At 34.7% G+C, this 24897-nt stretch overlaps 1 protein-coding gene across 1 annotated transcript in view; it reads left to right on the forward strand.

Moving 5' to 3' along the window:
- LOC145683938 (uncharacterized) overlaps positions 1–18938 on the forward strand; it is a 73504-nt gene extending 54566 nt beyond the window's left edge. The window contains exons 9-10 of the mRNA XM_081755634.1: positions 5857–5973; positions 12688–18938. Of these exons, the coding sequence (XP_081611760.1) occupies positions 5857–5973; positions 12688–13383 (813 nt within the window). The 3' untranslated portion in view covers positions 13384–18938. The remainder of the gene's footprint in view (positions 1–5856; positions 5974–12687) is intronic.
- Positions 18939–24897: the final 5959 nt, after the last annotated feature.

Below are 24897 nucleotides of genomic sequence, written 5' to 3' on the forward strand. Positions count from 1 at the left end.
GTACCCGTGACGTATACTTTTTTTGTGTGTGTGTGTATATGTGTGTGTTTGTTCTTAGTGGCATGGATTTAAATGGCATCTGAAGTACCACTTTTCGTTTCAGCGACCCCGAAAACTATGGATTCGACATTAATATCATCATTTTCGATCATTTTTAAACATCTTCTCCTCCTCCCCTAAATTGCATCATCAAAGTGAAATGATAAAAACCATCTCAGGTCCGAACCTCATCTATGTTGAAAATTTGATGGAGATCAGTCGGGTGATTCAAGAGATTAAGAGTCACAAACATTAGTCACTTTCAATTTTATAATATAGATACCGTGTCTATCCGTCCGTCCGGAAGGTAAAAGTGTCAAAAAGTACTTGGTGAATTACCATAAATTTTGCGAGAATTTAGAAGGTCAACAATTGGGAATCGAGTTCGTTGATGGAGGTGATACTCAAACCGGAAATTGTATAAATGAACCATTTACGGTTTTAAAAATCAACAATTTCCGGTTTTAACGTTGGTCACTATAGAACAAAAATGGTAATAGATTGCGAGAAGCAATCGAATGCATCTGAAGAATACATTCCATCTTCATCCTTATCTGTCTCTACTAAAACCGGAACAAGTGATCGAATCAGGAGCGGATTAGGGGCGAAGCCAATTGAGCCCAGGTTCCAGGACCCCAGCCTCATGGGGCCGCTTAAAAATCACTCTTTTAATGTTAAAATATAATTATCAACTTATTATATTATAGGCTTCAGATCCATGCTAATTTTTTTTTTTTCGCTCGCCACGCTCACGGTATCGCTACAGTTAAGTTTTCTTCCACCAGCGTCTTCACGATACTTATTTTGTGAGGGAGTGAGCTATTTTGGGCCTCTATTACAAACAATTATTAGCTTCTGGTAACAATTTTTTTGATATATCTCTGTCATTTCAATATCGTTTAATGACAGAATCCTTTGCAGACCATAAATGTAGGAAGAAATCTCTTTATAATGTAGCCTTGTACAGCTTTACCTATTTGTATATAATTGTTCTTCTTTTACTCTATTAGTGTTTTTGCGGGGACTGTTGACCATTTGGCTTGTACTTGGCATTTGTGTGCTACACTGCAGTATATGAGCATTTAACTGTTAACAACGAATGTAATTAAACTAATTATTGTGAACTTGGAACACATTAAAATATTACAACATAATTCTCGGTGTTTCAAGAAGTCTATGAGGCTGTAGAAGGCAGCAAAGAAAATTTATGCGCTGGAATTTTTCGTAACTTAGGACCCCCTTGAAATAGTCGGCTCCAGGCTCCCAAAAGCCTTAATCCGCCCCTGGATCGAATCCACCATAACTTTTCGTTTCAGTATTGATCTACATAGAGAAGCGATAAGAGATAGCTACATAGAGAAGCGGTTCTTTAGACTTTTGTTTAGAGTTCTGAGAATAGATACCATCCTCTCTTTTAAAATCCTCTGTTCAAACCAGAAGTGGCAGAAAACACTTCCGATTTTAACGTTGATCGCTATAGACTGAAAACGGTAATAAATATTAAAATGTGTTTTCTGCAATGAATTAAACGTCCTAAGAATATATTCCATCTCCACTCTAATCTCTACTAAAACTGGCAGCGGTAGAAATCAATATTAAATGAGAAAACATCATGTCAAATACGAACGTCACGTGGTGTGCAAGTGACACTGCTACCTGTTTATTTAATTTGAATTTCGTTCGTTTTTTTTTTCTTTCTTTCTTCAGCGACACTCCATAAGACGGAACATAACAGATTAAAGTGGAAAACGTATACGGGTTTCCTTCTGACGCTTTATGTTCCCAACAGGAATCGAATCCGAAACTATGAGTTCATGAAAATCACACATTTTAGTTATTCAGTTAAAGAAGCGTCTATTTATCATTGCGTATTATTCAAACTATTCCTTTGAAAATAGATCGTCCGCATTTTATTAATTATTATTTAAGCTTCATCTGTGTATTAGAATTCGCTTCTGAAAGCTGATTTTCTGTACTACGAGCGATAATGAGCTTACCTCTAGTTCAGAAAATTCCAGAACTGATCTCTGATGCTCCTTCTATCCATTTTATTTTTAGAATCACGCAGTGCGGCTTATCATATTGTATTGTGAGTAATAACTATCGTTCCTGTAGTCCATACAATTGCTTTTCAACGAATGCCAATATTTTAATTGTTGTTTTGCAGTAGATAGCCATAGCGATTATCTCGGCAGAGTTCCTTAATGGAGTCAACTCGTTAACGTATTAACGGATAACGGTGATTTTAATGGTGGCTGTCTATAGTCCATATCCGATACATGTAATTGGAGCTTCCTCGTGCCTAAGCGGTTAGCGTACGCGTCTTTGGCGTGGGAGATCCGGGTTCGATTCTCGGTGAGAGCTCATGTGGTTTAGATTCCACGTTAATCAGTAGGTCCCGTCTCATGTAGCCTCGCTGCTGAAAGGGACGTTAAACTGAACCCAATACATCTAACAGAAATATAAATTATTTCTGTATAGATTATATTTAATATATAGTTTATTTGTTTATGTATTTTATAATTGGCGTAATCACAAGTCAATCAAATAAAATATTGAGATGCTACAGTTTTATGTATTTTATTAAGGTTTATGAGTTTCAAGGAATTCTTCGAAGTATGTTGCGCTTCGTACGTGTACGTGATCTCAAGTTCCAGCCTGGCTAGAAACTCAGGTGTTTTCCCAATTCTGCTTTATTTAAGAGATTTTACCTTGATATTACATACGAACTAAAGCGTGACAACAAGGAACAACTAGAATACTTGAATTTCAGATAATACCTTTACTTTGTTGTGTATGAATTTCCGTGGTTATATTTTTTTAATGAATTTAATTATTAAAATTTGTACTTTCTGTGCTTTGAATTCGAAGTATTTTAAAAAGCTGGAAATAGTCCTTTAAAACCAGGTAATCCCACTTGGACACCTGTGTTTCATTTTCATTTTTTAAATGTAGGCTAATAAATACAGTTAAATTTAGCATTCAGTTGAAATCGGTTAGCTTATTAATGGCAGTAATATGAACTTTTAATTGTTTGGAGGAAAAGTCGAAAGTTATGTGAAATTATGTACAGGATTTAGTACGTATTATAAATGTATGATTTAGTGTCCTAAAGGCTGTCAGCTGTAATACTTCATTTATAATTAACTATGAAAATTCGTATAATTACAGTAGACTTCCAACTATCCAGCCTTATCTGACGGAAGAGTGGGCCGGACAACAGAAAAACTGGATAGACAGGAATTTTATAATTCTCTTTTCTTGTTTCACCTATAATACTAAAAACAGTAATTATGACAAGACCAGCTCTTATTAAAATATTCTGACCTCTTTGGCCAGTACTTTGTAAACATTTCTTATGTAACGTATTGTACGTTTAAAAAAAATACAGAAAACATACTAAAAATTTGCATTTGTAAAAACATTGTACACATTTAGTACTTTTGTAAATATTTCTTATGTAACATATTGCACTTTTCAAAATTTATTACAGAAAATTGACGTCCTCAAGAATAAAAACATTGTACATATTTTAAGATAAATTTTATGTTTGAATTAATTGAAATAAACCTAAAATGTCGTATACTGTGCGTACATACACTTTTTAAACAAACAAAAAATATTAACGTAAAACATAGGCCTGATTCTTAAAAAGAATGACTAAATTTATTTTGCAGTTCATTGATAAATTATTACACAAATATGAAAAAGTAAGCCTAAGAAAAAGAGTCAAAGTAAAAGAAAGATCCTAATTTTATTACGGATATTTTTTGAAACTTGGGCGAATAATCGCGAGCCGGATAATTGAAAATCTATTGTACTAGCAGAACGTAAGAACATACTATCATGTTCCTTATAACAGCCAAACAATTAGTTTCCTCTAAATATTACATAAGGACTTAGAATCTTAATACGCAGAAAGTTAATTTAAATAGAGACTGGGATAATATAATCACAAAATTTCATCTATAAAAATTGTTTTTAAACAATCTTTATTTCTTTCAAAAGTACTTTAGGAACTCTATGGAATATTTTTCTGTCATACAAAAAATCACCCGTTTTGGATGTTTTGTCCAAAACGGATATACTAACGAATTAAAAATTTCCTGTAGATCTACAACATAAAGTTAATAAGTTTGGGTGTGAGTATATAATAGGCGTCTTGTAAGTCGTTTGTGTTAGGTTACCTATTTTCTTAAGTGATTACGGTTACGACATTGAAGGAACGTACACATAACAATTTTCCATTATTAATATTCAGTTGATTACACAATTCTATCAGAAATTGAAACAATAAAATATTAATTCATTTCCTCCAGATTATAAAATAAAATAGCCTTGTTCTAATGGGGATGAATAACCGATTAGTTTTTCGAATTATTATGCTGTTATAAGGAATATGAAGGTGAGTCAGGTCGAATTTAATACGTGGTATGATTGGAAAGTTTTAAGACAGTTGGCAACACTGCTCAGGACGAGTAGATATAATCTCCCGTTAGTATGGAAGTGGTGGCTTGGTGTGTCCTTGAGACATGGTGAAACATGCAGTGAGATATCTTTATTCAGTACGGCCTAGCAACCAGTTGAGTGCGGGCGTGTGTGTGTCTTAGCGGATTTTTAAGTGCGCAAAATGGATGAAAAATTGGAACAAGGCGTTTGTGTGAAATTTTGTTTTAAAATTGAAAAATCTGCTTCGGAGACTTACGAACTCTTAAACACAGCCTTCGGAGACAAATGTCTGAGCTGGTCAAACGTGTTTATCTGGTTTCACAGATTCAAAGATGTTCGCGAGTCAGTAGAGGATGACCCCCGGTCTGGCCGGCCTTCAACATCAAAAACTAACGAAAACATTGCTAAAGTTGGCAATTTAGTGAACTCAAACCGTAGACTTACAATTAGGAAGAAGGCTGAAGACCTGAATTTAAGTTTCTATGCGGTTCAGTCAATTTTAACTGATGATTTGAACATGCATCGAGTGTCTGCGAAATTCATTCCAAAAGTGATCCAAGAACTGTTTAATCTAGCCGAAATGGACTCAGATTTCTTGAATAGGGTAATAACAGGTGATGAATCATAGGTTTATGGGTATGACCCCAAAACAGAGGCCCAATCTTCTCAGTGAAAGAGCCCAGATTCACCAAGAGTAAAGAAAGCGCGACAAAGTCGCTCGAAATGTGAAGGCAATGTTGGTGTTTTTTTCGATTCTAAGGGTATCGCGCATCATGAATTTGCCCCTAGGGGGCAGACAGTCAACCAGGAATACTACAAAAGTGTCTTTCAGCGCCTACGCGAAAATGTGCGGCGGAAAAGGCCTACCCTCGGGAAAGAAAAGAATCGTATTCTCCACCACGACATTGCACCAGCTCATTGTGCGTTCTCGATCCAAATTCAACATTCCTGTGCTTCCACAACCCCCGTATTCCCCAGATTTGGCCCCGGCCGACTTCTACCTCTTTCCTAAATTAAAGTTGTCAATGAAAGGGAAGATATTTGACTCAATTGAGGACATTCAAGCAAATACGGAGAGAGTGTATCACGGAAAATAATTTTCAGGAATGCTTCCAGAAGTGGAAACACCGTTGGAATCGGTGTGTTCATTCAGTAGGGGACTATTTTGAAGGAGATCTATTACAATAGCCTGTAAGTACTGCCATTTTTAAATTACAAACCCAGTCTTAAAACTTTCCAATCACACCTCGTATGAGCGTTCTTTTCTTAACTTATAACGAGAAATGTCAGTGTGTGTGCAATGGTGATGTATGATTAAACTTATTAATATATATTTAATTTTCATGAGATATTTCCTTTTCTTTTCAGAAAAAGTTGTTATCTCTTACACCGGAACTTTTGACACAGTTTTCAATGCTAAATATAACTCCTCCGTCTAACATGGCAGATGTTGTACCATGTATAGAACAGTTGAAAACACAGTTGGTAAGTTGTTTATTCTGTGTGTACAGTATGTCTGTATGTGATTTTTCTTTTTTGTATATTGTTTTTGTTTTGAAGAGTGGTTTGGTTCGTTTTTATATTTTTCTAACTCTGTTCAGCACGGAGGTTATGAAATGTGGATTTATATTTCAATATGGGACCCGAACGTCAAGTGTTCTCCTATCGAGAGTTGAACTCGGACTTCTTGTACATGAGAACGCTAACCATTAGCCACAAGGACTTCCTCTGTTATGTATTATTATGGTTTTATTTGGTTGATTCGAGTTTAAATCCTCTTTTCAGCAGTGAGGCTATATGAAATGTGGGCCTACAGCGTAAAGTGGAATCCGAGCTTGCACCAAGAACCAAATCTGAGTTTCGCGCTGAAGGCATGTATGCTAACCATATAACTGCGAGGAAGCTTCATAAATTATTTTTTTTCTTTTTCGTGAGGAACGAGTTGTAATTTCCTGCTATGTTTATAAAGTTTGAGAATTGATCTTTACTGATAATTGATAAACTATATATAGAATAAATTACTTCACTGGTAGGATGCATTAATAATAAACTATTAATCCTATAATTTCATTAAGTAAATTGTTTTGTGTACAGCTTATCTATATTGAAATATAGCTCCACGGCACACTATATAGGTAACAATATTTTTTCCTTTTATATACACTTACCAATCAAAACATTATGACCATGTATCTAATATCTGGTATGTCCACCTTTGGTGGCAGAACAGCAGCAATGCGGTTTGGCATGGAAGCAATGTTTTAATGGGTGGCTAGAGACATAACGCACCACATATTTACACACAAGCCACTTAATTCCGGTAAATTCCGCGGAGGAAGAGAGATTAAATTGACATTCAATAACATCCTAAAGGCGATCAGTTGGGTTAGGATCGAGTGATTTTGGGGGCCATTGCAATAATTGAAATTCACCAATGAGTTTCTCGGACCATAGTAGCACAATGTTGTCTTTGTGACAAGGGGCTTTGTCCTGCTGAAAGATGCAATTGCCAGCTGGAAACACAGTCAACATAAATGGGTGTATATGATCAGCAATGATCTGGTGATAACTAGAAGCCGTGTCATGGTGGCCTCCACATGTACTGTTGGGCTTATATATGACGTAGTGATACCTTAAATTATAGTGGCGCTACTATCATGATGTCGTTGTTCTACTGTGCTCGGCTCGAGCAGTTGTTTTCCTGGAAGACGACGTATTTTGACCTGGCCATTGATGTGATTAAGTCAGTATCGTGATTCATCGGTGTAAGTTGCTAGTGGTGTGGTGATATGATAAAGGTGGTTGGATCACCTAGAGGTAATAATCCTCACTTAATGTTCAAAGAATTTATTTATTCCAATTTAGAAGTCTTGCACCAGACTTCCCTCTGGAGCCACCACTACCACTGTTTCACAGTGTTGTAGCATAGAATACCTATGCTGGTCTCAGGGTTTATCCTCTTATTCTGAGCAGAACAACTCTAGTTATAATATCTAGAAACCTACTCTATTCAACTACCAAGTTCGGCAGAGTTTTGCTAAAAATTTTATGAGAATAGAAACAATAGGAGAGAGCCATGTTGAACACAGTAATCCCAACTAGAATTCCATTTCCAGACTTGGGTTGCTATATATTAACTTTAGTATTGTTTCTTTCTTCCTAGTGTTATACTAGGTATCCTCCTTATATCGAGGTAGCAACAGTGGACTATGGACTAACAGATGTCCAGTAAGAATGCTGTCAAAAAAAAAAAAAAAAAAAAAAAAAAATCTTCTGTCTATCCAAGTTCTGCATGATATTAAATACAGAAATATAAGTTTTTTTTTCTTCATGCAGATAACTCCCAGTATTACAGCAGTAATTGATATGTTAATAACTATGCTTCTAAGTAGAGATATCTCATGCAATGCTATTAGTAATTTAATTTCGTTTCTTCAATACCAAAATATACAATTTACATTTTATCCTACGAATACTGTCGTATTTAGCTCTGTGATACCTAATTATGAAATTAGTATGGATCAACATAAATTAATTACATTAGACACTATTTAAATTTTGATATGCAAATGTGCACTCATCTGCATTTTGATATGCAGATGGAGAGCTGAGGGCACTCGGCTTCCTACATCGGATCATACAATATTGTGACATTGTTCGGTGGCTCAGTGATGATGGGCACATGCCCATTCCAGTCGTAATCGACGATGCCGTGGAGTTAACATTAGTACACGTGTGGGACATCGGCTGCAGAGGCCCATATTTAACAGTGTACGGCGAACTGTGTTCAGTCACGCTCGTGCTTTGTACACTGTTAATGTGTGCTGTTGATTGTGCCACAGTTTGCGTCCTAGTCTGTTTTACAAACTTCAACAGTCTACGACGTCCGACACATTTAATAAGGTGTGGCCTTATCGTTTGATGATGGTTTCAGTGTTCTTTTTCCACCTTTAGAAGACACTAACCACGCCAACTCGCGAACACCGGACAAGTCGCAGTTTCCGAGATGCTCACTCTCAGCCGTGTGGCCATCACAACTGTCCCCTATCAAATTCTGATACATCACTGGTTTTCTCCGTTATACGTACAAGCACCACACTGACTGATCGAGTGAGATCTCTGTCACTGGTAAACGATTCTGCTGTAGCCTGTTGATTACATTAGCCCAACTACTTCGTTCAAAAAGTAGCGGGTGGTTATAATGATTTGGCTGTTGATTATACATTACTGCGTTAAAATGCGTTAATGTAATAAATTTTCAAAATATTTAATTTTTGTACACTTTAGTTCTAAATTTTTGTACCTCACTTATGTCACTGCTCACAGTGATTAAAAAATGAGGAAAAGTAAAAGGATGGATATAATGGAAAGTTAGTTGCAATGTGTTTTTAGAAAGAACTGGAGCAGCGATCAGTGCATTCGTGATAACTCGGATAATTTAAATACTCATTTCTGTTTACTGTTGGATAAGCATTTTTCTGTTTAATTTTAGTTATTCTTCTGCAACCTTTCGATATTGTTAAATGTTTTGATGAACCTGTATCAGATTTTTCCGTTGTTGCATTCGTGATATTATTTTGAACACTGTTTAATATTTTAATTTTACAAGGAGACGACTCCGTGGTGCATTGGCTGAAGACGAAAGATAATTTTAAACATATTAAGCATTTAAGGAATAGTATTTCAGTTTTCACACATTTTTTTTTTTTTTTTTCTAATACGAACAAAGATGACAATAACGCGCCATGACATGTTTTTGTATGTGTATTCTCCAATTCTTTGTCTTTTACCCTGTTCTTACCTATGCTGATATTAAACTTGGTCACATAATGATGGCATTGAGTTTCTCATGGCAGTTTGACAGACTTTAGGAATTTTCTTATTACATGGTGGCCAAAAGTTAAGGGGTATCTTCTTATCATGAATTTGATTTAATATTGAGAACATATTTATATGTTTGGCATACTGTTATTATCTGGAGATAATAACGTAGACATCATAATGACATTTTTTTTTCTTCCACGCAATGATCAATTTTAGCTCCTCTCCTAAAATCAATGCATACTGGAAGTCTAATTTAACATTTTCTTATGTTTTATGACATTTTTCAATAGGAACTGAATTAGTTTGCTCAATAATATCGGCTCGAAGATTTTGAATTATATGACCCCTTTAAAAAGTGTGCTTTGTCAGTCCAAATCACATGTTTGGCTAAGTCGGGGGTTGTTTTTTGTGAACTCCACCCTTTGATCACGATTCTCCTCATTTACAAAATGGATTAATCTTGAATGGTATGGATGAAAATTAATATTGTGTAATAAATTCCGTACACTTGAACATTTAATATTCAGAGTTTTTTCTTTCTTTCTTTCATAATCGGCGCTGCGCTGAGACTTGTACTTTTGGAGGATAGATTGGTGTTGGAAGGTCACCATCTATTAGTGATAGTGAATATACATACATATTTTACATACTTCTCAATACTTGTTACATTGACTTTCTCAGTGAAGTCTGTTAAATTTTGCCTGTCCGTAACGAAAGATAAAACAGGGAAGATACCACTAACTCAGTTAATACGAAAGTTATAGGATGACTAAAGGTGTCCCCTTTATTTGTGGCCACCGTAAATCATCATAGATTCAGAGCATTTACTCTGACACACACTTAGGACGTTCTCCAAATGATCAATATTTAGTGGGTTTCCCACATGCTGTGAGCAACACAGTCATTATGTAAGGGGAATTTCCCTCAAGTTGGCGAAATACAGGTTCACTTATTTTATGCTACTCTATATCTTGTGCAGTAGCCTCGCGTAGCGAAGTTGCTAACACTCATGCCTTCGGTGCGACTGGTACCGGGTTCGATTCTCGGTGGGGATACTCGATCGAAAAGAGTAAAAAGTTTTAAAGGCCAGCCATTTTGCGTGAGGTTTTCTTGGATTTCCCTCATTAACACGATTCAAATGGTACCTAACATAATGGTCCCAGACAGATTTCCCCCTTCACCATTCCCTTCTTCCTCCCCAATGTCCCGGGTAGTGTGATCGCTGAAGATACGTTATCCCTCATACATGACGGGCTAAAATGGCTATAGATACCGAAAAGCCAGAAATCGAATTCCTAGTCCTAATTGTAATCTATATCCTGTGCGATATGTCAGCTATCTGGAGCAAGGATGTTGGATGCGCTTTCCTGGTCCTTACCCGCTTTTCCAATCTATCCTGTAAATGTAAGCAGGTTAACCTGGTCGGAAAATATTCTGTGCACGTGTCAATGATTAATAGCAGCTGCAGTAGGGCACCCAGTATGCTATCTTGGAAATAACACGGGACCACTTAGGAGCCGTTCATTGTTCAAATTTGTTATCAGGAATGATTGTACTATATAAATAACTGGTGGTGTATGGTATCACCACACAAACAAAAATTCATCGGTGGATTCTGTTCTATGCCAAACCAATATATACTCAGATTATTATTACCCATTTCCTTAAGATCTAACTTAATTTTATCCTCCCATTTTCCTTTTGGTCTCTTTTAAGTGGTGTTTTCCAGAGCTTTCCAAAGAAATCTAGAAGAAGACGTACGGTATTATCCTGTCTGTGAGTATTCCGCTGAGATATCTCTACAACGATCCTTTCCTTAAAGAGAGCTCTTATAGAGGAATACTCATGATGGGCCAACACGTGATTTTCTAAATGTCATTCCGATTATTATTATTATTATTATTATTATTATTATTATTATTATTATTATTATTATTATTATTATTATTATTATTATTATTATTATTATTATTTTGTTCCGAGTATAACACATTAGTCATTACCTATGTTTCTTGTGTGTAAACTGTGTGCACTGGGGAAAGGGGTTAGTTACGATTTATTTTAGTTCTAACTATTATAATAGTTCATTCTCGACAACTACAACGGTGAGCGTTCTGGAAGAATGCGGAGCTCCCTCGTGGCTAAGCCCTTAGCGTATGCGCCTTTGGCGTGGAGAATCCCGCTTTAATTCCCGGCGGAAGCTCATGTTCGGATCGCACGTTAAACTGTAAGTCCACATCTCATATAGTCTCACTGCTAAAAAGGACGCGAAACTTAAATCAATCTCAATCGAAGAATATGGGACCAGTGGCGTGGTCCTGTAATCTATCTCTGTTAGACGCTCTGCGCCCGCCAACTGCACTGGGTTCGACTCTCGGTCGTGGTTCCGAGCCCGAGTTAATAGTAGGCCCTATTCTTCATAACCTCTACGTTGCATAAGGACATGAAAAGCAAAAACTCAAACTCAAAGGATACGATAAAACATTATGGTTAAGCGGAAGGAATAAAACGTTTTACCGAAGACTAAAATGAACTTTTGAATTAAGAGTATATATGGAAAGAAGCTTTCAGGAAAGTGAAGTGGTTAACACTTAGACTGCCATGTTGCTCACACCATGGGCTACCGCTGTATTATACCTGGACGCCGGGCAGCACCATGTGGACACATGATGTTGCTCTTCAGGCCGAGCTGCCCACGGTGTGTGCACACCGATCACCAGTTTCTTTTGGTATCTTCATTTAGCCGGCCTGCTGGTATAATGAACACCTGCAGCCTGGGGAAAAGTGGTTTAAAAGGAAAATAACACAATTTTATGGTCAGAAGAGTAATAGATATCAATTATACTAGCTACAACTTACCATGATACATAGTGCATTGCCCATGGCGTGGGAGGGTCAATTTTTATTTTTTATGGTGGCAGTCTAAGTAAGAGTCTTTACATTTTCCCCACATATTTAAGATAAAAGAGCAAATGTCGTTTGTTTTACGATAAAATTTCGACGACGAATACTTACCCTCTCACCCTGTTCCTAAAATACCTTCACTAATTCGAATATTGAGCGCAGTATTTCAGTATTACTTTATATTTTTAAATAATGTATGTAAATAATATACTACACACGATTACCGCATGCGCTGTAAATAGTCTAAATTTATGTAATCTTCCTGTAAAGAGGTGTCCTTTATTCAGAGATTCCACTGTAATTTGTTGTTAAATAGCACGTCATATTAAAGCACGGCAAATTTTTGAAAATAGTTGTATAGGTATGGGAATTAAAAAATAAAAATAAAATTTAAGAGATTTCTGGTTCTATGTGATGTTGATACGAGAATATATTTTCAAATGTTGATAACTATTTCCTCTTTCATTTCAGAAATATTTTACTCAGTTGGCAGCTCAAGAGAAAGCTCAAAGGCAGGAGGCTGTTTCTAAGATGGAAGGCTCTGTTAGTTCTTCTGGAGATAACTTTCAGTCTGGAGGAGAATCTGGGATGTTGAAAGCAACGGAAGGCCCTATAGAACAGGAGAAAGGCGTTGTCAACAGCCCAAGCATTCAGAGTAGCCTAATATCGTGTACATCAAGTGAAGATGGCCTTGCCACTATTAATGAGTTTGATCACATAATCAATACCATAGGTGAAGGTGGATTAATTAGTTCAAATAATATTATTACGTGTAGTTCAAATGCGTGTGAGATGATGGACTCGTTTCAAGATTCAGGTCGCAGTAGCTTGTGCTTAGACTCGAATGGCCCTCAGGCAAATGAGTATACAGATTGTGCGACGTCATACTTAGATGCGGGTATTACCAAGTCAGGTTCCAATAGTGACACTATGAACAATTTTGATTCGGAAGAGTTGATTCATAATAATGACGGTAGTGATAATGTGCATTCACAAACTTCATCGTTTGAAGATTATCACGTGGAGACGAAGGAGAAACAGCAAAATCCGTACTCAGGAATTGAAGAAGAAAGTGATGAAATGATAGTCAATTTAAGTAAGTGTTTAGATAAGTCAGTTATATTGCCACATTCTTCAAATGGATTACTTGAATTCTCTCCAAAATAATGCAGATAGTAGTGGTGGTGTGAGAATTTTTTAATTTCCTATTAGTTGACAAAGATAATTCGAGTGAGGAATTAGAAGGCAGGAAATTGAAAACACAATTTTGTTTCACGAGTTATTTATAAAAGCTTTGTAAGAAACATAAGTTTTGGGATTGATTGAATCTTAAAATGTTTCAGTTATGTACTTCTACTTAATATTGAAATTTTGCTTGATGTAAATCCAAATCAGTAGATTCAAAAACATAATTGTATGTTGTTTGGCGGTATTTGTGTTCGTAATCACAGATAATTGCGCTGTTAAGAACGTATAAAAGTATGTTCTTTTTCTTTTCCTTTGGATAATTATTGTCCAGATATTCAGGTTTTGTGTGATAATAAAAGTGATTTTCATATAGTGATATGGAATTACTTCGCTGGTGCTTTCTTGAAAGCAAAATTTGCTTCTTTCGTAGATATTTCGTGTAGGCGGGCTGTGTATTATTTTCGTGTGTGTAAGAGTAATACAAACGTTTATTTTGTTCCAAGACATATTTGAAGACGTACGTATATATATATATATATATATTTCACATATTTTCATAGCTTCTGTTTTGTATGTATGCAGCTTAAGAAAATTAGTAATGATGATATAGAAAGAAGAAAAATCCTAATAAAAGAAAATAAGTATAGCACACAATTATGTATTGTACACTGAAGGACATTCATGACAATTGGCTAACGTACTCATGTAGAAGAGAGAACGGAGTATTATCTACTTAAAATGTATGAAAATAATAGTATTCGAATTAACGAACAAGTTATAAAGATATGACTTTCACTCTTATCTACATAAAATTACAGATTTCTTAGTAAAAATATGTTTTACTAATATATTTGTAATTTAATTTTCCTTTTATAAGACCTCATAAACAATGAAATTAAAGAAATATTAACACAGATAATTAAACGTCCAAATTCAAATAATTTCAGTTCCTTTCTGTGTACGAAATATTCATCAAAACGCCGTCGGCTATTCAGTTGAAAAGACATCCAATAGTTTTAATAGAAGTCGAAATTATACATTTACTTCGTGAGTTTTTTTTTTTCTATTTTGTTTATGTATGTATGCTCATTTTTTGCTCCTACAGAAATTACTAGCTCATGATAACATACCTCTTTTTTTTTTTTTTTCAATAGCTTAAATTTTAGTACAAATATATTTTTTATTAGGTTTATAAATAAAGTTCCTTTTGTTCTATGTTACTTTGGTGGCTGTTGTTTACGAATAAAGCATGTAAATCATATTTTTTTATCTTCATGAATACACTCTTAAATGTTTGCTATTCGTTTGTTAACGGATGCAAAGTATGGTATATATTACATATTGTGGTAGTGCTAAAAAGCCAAATATTCATAGCCTACTTAATAAAATGATGTAGAATAGTTTCAGTGTTCTGGCAAATACAAGTCCAAATTTTTGCGTGAAGTAGAGACATAAAAATTGAGTGATAAGGTATTATTAAGTATATTAAGAATATACTATAAAGAAATTGTGTACTATATTGAAATTCTTTAAATCCAGAGGATAACAAACAAGTCAGGTACCAAAGTACATTATAGTTGAAGTGACTTAGGCATTAGCCGGTGAAACTGTATATGTATCTGCAGAATATGTAAAGTCTGGAACCAATAGGAAAATTTTCGAAATGGGTTCTTCATATCGTTTAACTTTTTGGTGTAAATTACCGTCAACAAGGAAGGTCATCCGTACACCACTTGCAGTACAACACTCTTTCGAAAGTAATCCAAATCCCAGCTTTTAATAGATACATCTCGTGTTTCGAAATGATGACAGGTCTGTGAGGTTAAAATCGTGTGCGTGTGGTGTCCTTTCCCAGGTCCCAACTCTATTGACTTTCTTCCAATCAAGCGTCTGGGGAACTTATCTGTCATTGGTACCAGACTTCATAGCACTTTGACTGTTAAATTGAAAGTAAGATTAAGGTTTCTAAAAATAGAAAATATAAAATATTCCTCAAATATGTCTTAATGATCAGAAAAAATGTTTTTTAAAAACCTTAACGTACCAAGCCTAAATCGTCAACGTTGCTTACCAAGTTGGGGTCTTCTGGGGAACCCAGGTATTATTTTAATTTGCCAACTTTTTTTTTTTTTTTTTTTTTTTGTACTTTTTTTAACGAACGTATCATTGATCTAATTATGTAGTAGATATCCCAAAAGAATGCAGGGTACATATAAAAGTCGAGAATAAATTGGTTCTTATAGTTACAGCAGTATCACCAGATATCACACTCTGGAGTCCCTAGAGGACCCCGCTTGGTGTATTAAGGGTTAAATAAGATTTTACTTACTATTTTGCATTCACGGAACTACGAGGCTTCTGTACTCAACCCTTCACGAACGGATTTAGCGAAATATCTTTATATGCAACGTCCCTGTCGAAAGGGTTAAAACTCATAATGTCACATATACGTAGTATTAAATGTGCCTAACTGTTGTATCAAAGAGGGGAAATGATTTGAGAATGGGGCATTGTATTCCTGCTTACACAGTTATTTTATTTTACACTTCCAACTTTGCATTGTGGATAAATCACTTCGGCCTACAAAAATCCTTTTGATGTTGAAATTACTAGATTCAGCAGAACTATTTTCTAAAATGTAAACTGGTAAAGATTTGCTGAAACTTGTCGAGGAGTGAAGGGTTCGGAAGGAGCCGGGATGAGTGTTTTTGATAGGGGTCACTGCCTATCGTTGGTTTCATTGTTTAATTCTACTTCACCTTTTTTTTTTTTTTTTATTGAAACAATACTGTAAATAAATAAATATTCTAAGCGCGAAAGACGGATGTACTTAATGTATTACATTTTATTCGAGCCAGTTGTGAATGCATATAATCGAGAGTTAAAAAAATATTAAGTTTTCATAATGCTTGTACGCATAATTTTAGCAATGTATAATATAAATAAAGTTTACCTGACCTTTTAATGCGTATTTTATTGTAATTTTATGTCAATATTTTGGCATCAGCGACTCCTGATGCCTTCCTCTGGACACATTAAATTAGAAGATGGTAACCAAGTTGCTCCGTGAAATTTCATTCCCAGTTTCTTCTTGCTATCGATAGGTTTAAGTGGAATGTTAAATGTTTGCTAAAGTGCTAACTTTTTTTTTTTTTTTTTTTTTTTTTTAATACCTGTAACTCGTGAAAGTTGAACCGTAAATTAAGCTGCAGGTTACTAGTTGGGAAATTGAACCTTCCGCTTCCGTAATTTTCAATATGTCTATACGATTGATGAACATTCAGTAAAGTCACTGGATGATAACTGAAAATACTATATAGAAGTGTCTTTATGTGTAGGCAGAAATCTTTTTATATAACTGTTTCTTCCAAATATTTATTCGCAGCTTCCAACTTAATGTTACTTACATTCACTTACGCTAGCGGATGTAAATTTCGAACCTACTCTTCTTTCATCATTTCGAAAATGTCTAGTTTTACGAAATAACGGGTATTAACAACTTATAATATTTTGCTGCATATTACGCTGTGAAAATTCAGCTTACAACAGGGCATAGCCTTAAATCTTCAGACAAGTAGGGTAACTGCTAATAACAATAGAAAGGAATGTAAATTGTAATTGACAGCTGCTGCCTGACTCTCTTAAGCCATTTCATTACCGAGAGAGAGAGAGAGAGAGAGGGGTGGTGGGAATGTGGTAGGTTGGAATTTACACGAAAACCTGTCATTCAATTCGTTAGGCAGTTCCAAGAATTAGTGTCACAAATAGAAAGAGACAAAAATTGCAAGCCCTGACAAATCTTTTCAACAAAATAGGAAAACATGCGGATATTCGTGCTCATAAATACGTACTGTAATTACAATAATACAGCAATTAAAATGTACCTGTATTGTTTGCAGCACCTTAAATTGAATGTTAGACACCATTACACTCTAGCTATACATAAACCACCACAATTTAAAGATAATTTTCTTCTTGACAAGCAGAAATTATTTAGCGATTAAAATAAATGATCACCGAGTTATATGGAACGTCGAAATGTCGGAAGTCGAATTTACAGAACTCTACAAAAATACTTAAAGAAAACAAAACTGTTCTTTGAACATTAAGTTGGTAGCTGTAAATAAATATCTGAAGGAAAATGTCATATAGAACGATTTCTGTCTACCCAAACATACACCTTTGTATATGTAAGTAAGTGTTCTCAGTTACTGTCCAATGAATATATAAAATGCTTATCGATGGTATAGACATATTGGGTTATGCAAACGAAAAGTTCAGTTTCCCAGCTTGTAAAAAACAGTTTAACTTTTGTGACTTACGAGTCAAAAACAAGACTTGTTAGTGCTTTAGTAGCAGTAAAGTTTCTAGCCAAGACTTGGAAGTAAGAAGAAATCGGGAATCCGGTTACTTGGTTAGCATCTTCTAATTTAGTGTGTCTTGATGAAGGCATTAGGAATTGGTGATGTCATAATATTGACGTAACATTACAATAAAATACATATTTAAAAGAATAAAGTGAACTTATATCGAGAGTTCGTTGTATTAACATGGAAGAAAAGACTGATCATTGCAATGGAGTATCGTAAGATAAGAACTGATTAATGCTAATTCATTGTGTTGCACTTGACTTTTGTTATACTGGAACCTTTTAAAAATAATCTTGAATTATGAACGTTGTTTGAAACCAGACGAATAACACATTGATTGAATAATGCTTTTGAGTCATATCTTTCGCAGGAATTATATAACAGATGAAGAAAATATACATATATTTCTCTCATCAAAGTCGAGTGCCAAAGTCACAAAGCTTTATTTAAAAATAAGACTTGTCAAAAATATTTTGTTGAAGTACTTGCGTTTTTCTTTCGGTATGGAAAAGTCACTATTTGTACGAACATTAGGAATTAAGTAAATATGTCATGTTATATTCAGATAATATGAATTGTACAACAAAATCTTATAATAGCATAACTGCAGGTTTGTAATAATTGAATTCTGTATTTATATAGATAATTCCGTGATCGTTAGGTATGTATTCTTTTTATCAGAAGGGACCATAGTGTTATTACCTGATAGACGCTTTTGCTTTGCAATGAATTGCATTTTGTATAATGTTTAGTGTAATTTTCTTTTTAACAATTGATGTAAATGCCTGTGTATTTTGTTGTACAGATATAGATTTTGCCTTTGTAACTTATGTGTAAATTATGTAGAACAAAGTTGTAATTTATCGTTTAGTTTGTATATCATATCAAAACATATGTTTCTATTTTATTATAAGTACGTATGATTTGAAGTCCGTTGATTATTTTTATGAAATTATTAAACTGGTCAAGACACCAAGAATGCATGTTACTTAAAAAGACAAAAATTCAGTAGTACAGTGGTTCAGTAGTACAGTAGTAAATTGATATATGTAATATAAAGAATATTACTTGCCTATATTCATAATGCATAATTCATTATTATTTGGTGTATTTTGTCTTCTGTTTTGTACCTGATTCAGGAAATAACAAGACATTCCATTCGTAGCTGTGAGCAGTTTTATTTGCATTACGTATCAAACTTAGAACTTCATCGTTAAAATTTCAATTTCTTACTTAATTATACAAAGTAAGGGATGTCGATAAACTTGATAACCCTCATTGTATGAGGACCATTCAGAAAGTAAAGAACGATTGCGTATCGCGCGCGGTGCCGACTCCCCACCACTGCGATCGCGTGCGCGTCAGTTCGCTCCTTCCTTCACCTTTATGTGAGCCGAGTCTCAATGCTGTGCGATCACGCCACTTGTTTGTGCAGCGATTCAAAATGACGGCGCCAATCGAAAATCCCGCCAAATGTGAAGTACGGAGTGTCATTCGTTTTCTGAACATGCAAAAAGTTAAGCCTATTGAAGTTTGTAGGCAAATAGATAATGTTTGTGGCGATATGAAATGAACGAGTTGTCAGTGAGGAAATAGTGCATTATGTTTAATCAAGGAGGGACTAGCGTGCATGATGAAGATCGGAGTGGGAGGCCATCACTTGTTACTGAAGAACTGAAGGAAAAAGTCGAAGAAAAAATTTAGGAAAACCGACGTTTTTTACTCTGAGCACGTTACACGAATCTTTTCGTCAAATTTCACGATCGCTCTTACATGAAGTCGTGATAGTGCACCTTGGGTGCTCGGTGGATGTCAAAGACCGATATGAGAAACTTCTTGACCGCATTGTAACGAGAGATGAAACTTGAGTTTTATACGAGACTCCAGAAAACATGCGCCAGTCAATGAAGTGGTATTACCCAAATTCGCCCTTAAAACCCAAGATGGAAAAACCAAATTTGAACACCCAGAAGATCATGACAGCGCTTTTTTTTTGGGACCGAAAGGGTTTAATCCATGTCGAGTTCATGCCAAAAGGAGCAACAATAAACGCCGAAGCCTATTGTGAAACTCTCCAACGACTTCGACGCGCCATCTAAAACAAGAGACGTGTAATGCTGTTGATAAAAATGTTTTTGATCCACGACAATGCCCGGCCTCACGCATCACCACGAATACACTGAGGAACTTCAACGTCTAAAGTGGAAAATCTTTAGTCATTCTGCTTAGAGCCCTGGCTTGGCATCAAGTGATTTTCACTTATTCCCGAAACTTAAGGAATTTTTGGGTGGAAAACAGTTCGAAAATAATGGGGAACTCAAGTAAGGAGTGACAACTTGGCTCAGATCTTTGGCGGCAGATGAGTATAACATCGCCATTGAAAAACTGACCCCACGTTATAACAAATGTTTTGACAATTACGGCGATTACATAGAAAAGTAGAGTAAGGTCCTGTGGCTTTGTAAATAAAGTTTTGTGTTCATATCTTTTGTTTTTATTTAACCATGCCAAAACGTTCTTTACTTTCTGGGCAACCCTCGTACTTCATGTACACTCATGTCCAAAATGATTGTCGCATATCTATAACCGTCTTCTTGTAAGAATATAATTTGGTAATGACTTTGCAGGGTACTTTTAATACTGATACTATGTGTGTAATCAGGAAATGTATATTTGTGGTAAATTTCATAGGAAAAGAATTATAAATACGAAAATTAGAATGAGTAAAACAAAATAATGCTAAATGGACAAGAAAGTTTTATTTTCGTTTTATTGTTCTTAGTCACTGCTCTTTTGACATGAAATTTGCTACATACATGTCTTTGCCGATTATATACATACTAACATTATAAGAAATATCGGGCGAATTCGTTATCAAATTATATTCCTACAACAACATATTTATAGACATACGACAATAATTTTGGACATGAGTGTACCTGACGCACATTCCTGAAAATAATCTAATCATCGTAGCAGTTAGTAAACTAGTCAGGAATGCTCTTTCTTCACACGAAGAAAATCGTTTCATGGATAGTACATCAGCATCTTCCCTCTTGAGGAGACGCACTTCAATAAAAGTGGAATGAAAAAAAAAAATGTAATGTCACCTCTTTCCGCTCCCACCCCTCACCTCCGATATAGAATGGACTGAACTTGGATTTAAACGACATCAGTAATGTCACTATTCATCTTAGTGGCCCGAAAAGTATGATTTGGATACTACTATTGGTCGTTTTCGAGTATTTTTCATGTCACTCACTTACCCCTTCTCCCCCTTGCGGAAAATATGGTAAAAACTAAGTTAGACCAGGGGACACGCATGTTCCTAAAATCATCAAAGTTAGTGCAATGGTCACTAATATCGGTCTTCGTCGATTATTTTTACATGTCATCTCTTACCCTTTCTCCATCGCTTGCCGAAAACGTAATAAAATCATAGAATAGGACAGGGTCCATTTATGTACCATAAAAACACTAAAGTTGATGCAGCGGTCTAGAAGTTAACTGTCAAACATTACTACATTAAGTTTTATATAGATTTAAGTACAGAAAAACTTTGAGTAAAAGTAAATGTAATAGGGAAACTCTAGCATGTGGTTATGTTGTTATTTTGCACACTAATTCAAATGTCTTACCCAATAATTTCGTCCACACCCCTTCAATTCCGTTAATTTATACAACCAATTTTTGAATATAATGCTTAGGTTTACTTAGATTTTAATTTCACTTTGATTCAAATACACATTACGAGGAAGGAGGAGAGGGTCTAAAATATGCTTGTTAATAGTCTTCACTACAGCGAAATAAAACTACCGCCAATTTTAGGGTTTTTCTGTAATTTCTTCAAAACAAAAATATTTGAAAAGCAAAAACGTAGTGAACTAGACAATACGATTTACAGAACCCGCAAAAAATGCTAATTCTGCCTACAGTTACAAATCCAAAGCAGGTAAATGAGTTGTGATAATGGTATCACATGCAAAATCGTATTGTCTAGTTCACTACGTTTCTGCTTTTGGAATATTTTTTATTTGTTTTGAAGATATGACAGAAAAACTCTAAAATTAGCGGTAGTTTAATTTCGCTGTAGTGAAGACCCTTAAGCAGGGGTGCAGACTCCGGGAGTACACCGCTGTTCGAGTGCGCTCTCAGAATTTTTGTAGGGGTGGTCAGCACCAACAGGAGAGACAAGAAAAGAAAAAAAAAGGGAGAAATTCTCATTCACTTTATATGTTAAATGATTTTTTCATAGAACAGGTAGGGGAATATAAGGTTCACTTTTGAACTAATGACAAGCCTCTCATTTAAATTCGACGAACCCTAAAAGCTCCCTAATTATGCCGCTATATTCATTCAAGAATATTTTCCCTAGTTAAAAAAAAAAAAAAATCCGGAGAAAGACCCCTGATATCCGCTAACCCTGAATAACTTCGGAACTCCCTGTTCTGCATTGAATTAAAACACCCTCCACAGGTTATCAAAACCCGATGCACTTGCTTTCAAATGTTTTTCACAAACCTATTTTTCCCTTGCGAAGAACAGACATTTTAGCTAGTGAATTTAGCTTTCAGTTTTTATTTATTTATTTATTTATTTATTTATTATAGACTATAAGTAAGGGTCTATAGCCTGTATGCTAGTGATGTGAGGGGGAAAATTTTCCATTTCGGAAAATTTTCCGCTATGTTTTTCCGGAAAATTTTCCGTTCTAAAAAAATACCAGCAATCAAGTAACAATTCCTCAGTGGTCATAAAATTGATTAAATTCATGTTTAGAAATGTTAAAAAGTGAAAGATCGTTTAAAGAATCTGAAAAGTTTCATGGCTTAGACAATTTTCAGTACTATGTAGAACAAGTGAAACAATTTTTCATGAATCGAAAAATTGTCTGTCCTGTATGGAAGAATTGAAAAACTTTGTCGGAAAATTTTCATCATTTTGAAGCTAAAAGTAAATCGGAAAGTTTTATGCTCTGTGGAAACAAGTGAAAGGAATTTTCATAGATTGGAAAATTTTCATTGCGATGTAGAAACAAGTAGAAAAAAATAACTTTTCGCAAGCTGGACAATTTTGGATATTATTTAGAGTGATATTAGGTGGAAAATTTTCCACTATATTTAGCTGCACATTGAGCTACAAAGTTGAATTCCTGTAGAGGAAAGTTAGCAAAATTTTCCAATTAGCTCCGGGAACTGGAAAATTTTCTAATATTTCAAGTTGGGAAGTAAAAATTTATATAGTGTTTTTTTCTCTCTCTCTCTCTCTCTCTCTCGCTCTCTCTCTGCGAGTTCCTTCGTTGTTAAGCGGTTAGCATACGCACCTTTGGCATGGGAGACCTGGCTTCAATTCCCGGCGGGAGCTCATGTTGTTCGGATTCCACGTTAATCAGTAGGTAACGTTCCATATAGCCTCGCTACTGAAAGGGACGTTAAACTCAATTCAACTCTTCCCATCTCTCTCTCTGTGTGTAAAGTGCAGGGAATATACATCGAGATCGTAGAGTACAAATATACCATTTATACCATTCTTTTATGTAATATTTAAATTTATTAAAAGTGATGAATATTTTCCGATTCATAAAAACATTCTCTACTTATTCCTACATCGTTGTTTAGCCGTAAAATTTATTGGTAGTAAATATTGTCTAAAAAAAGTTTCATGAAGTGAAAATCTAACGATTCTTCATTTCTTCAGAAATGTTTCAAAAACTTTAATGCGTTCTTCCCGCAGAATCCACCTTTGATCTCACAAAATTATATTTCGTCAGTTTAATACGCGTAAGACGAAGTTTTCTCATAGCTTTACTACTTTTCTAGATTTACATAATGCAACATTTATAAATAAGTAGAGATAATATAAAGTGCCTACTGTAAATTTTTGACTACCCAAAACTTGGATTTAAGTAACTCATGAAAACAAATAATGACCATTTTCTCTCTCTCACTCTCTCTCTCTCTCTCTCTCTCTCTCTCTCTCTCTATATATATATATATATATATATATATATATATATATATATTCATTCAGAAGAGAAAGTGAAATATAACTAATAAGGAAGCTGATTTGTGTAGTTGTTCTTTCAATAAAATAATAAAAGAAACGTAAGAAGCTGCACTGTTAGCTCGCATTCTAAAAGCAACAAGAAATTTCATTTTAATTTACAAAATAAAATATCTTTTTTATAGATATGTACTTGTTCTATCGAATTGGTATTATTTCTAATACATTTTTATACATAATAATGGTAGCTTTCCAATAAAAATATCTGTTCTAAGATGTTGATTATGAATACTGTTCTTGGGAGCAAAACATTAATGCGTGTATCTATGATTTCTACAATTCCATAATGTTGCCGTTTTAATGAATATTTTAGTTAGTGCACCGTTATTTCTGAATTTGTTTCAGAAAAGTATATTTTGTTTAGCCTATTACCTATTAGCTTTCATTTATAATAGTTTCAAAGATGATGAGGTCTGATCATGTTTCTCATTAATTTGAGTTATGTTTGTAACTGTAATTCTTATTAAAGATTTAAATACTAAATTACGGTATAATTTTAATGAATTTCGTTTCTTTGGTAAAGGAAAGTTTAAAGTAAAAGTATGTTCGGAATTATCCCGACCACTGAGGCAAACCCGAACATAGGTACATTTTTAAAACATCTCACTGATTTGTTGAAAAATGTTGCTGTTGACTTTGCTTTCCACTTTAGTAAACAGGAAAAACTTCAAGTTTCCTATACACAGGAAATATTAAATTTATCTCTAAAAACAAAGGAGTTATTTATAATCAAAGCTTAAGTGTTCGTGAATACCCCGGTCTCCCCTATGTAATGGAATTGTATGAGTAGTATTTCACAGAACTGTCAAAACAAACCTCACACTTAAGATTAAACTAGCCCTTCTGGATATTCTCATGGAAGTAGCTTACGCAACATTATAGAAATGTTTAGTTATGAAATATAAACAATATATATATATATATATATATATATATATATATATATATATATATATATATATATATATATATATATATATATATATATATATAAAACTGACCTTCAAGACTAAATGGCCCCTTTTCGACTTTTCCCAGAATGACTTACAACACAGTATGG

The sequence above is a fragment of the Thermobia domestica genome, chromosome 4 (genome assembly GCF_964235325.1).
Source record: "Thermobia domestica chromosome 4, izTheDome1.hap1.1, whole genome shotgun sequence".
Taxonomy (NCBI): Eukaryota; Metazoa; Arthropoda; class Insecta; order Zygentoma; family Lepismatidae; genus Thermobia; species Thermobia domestica.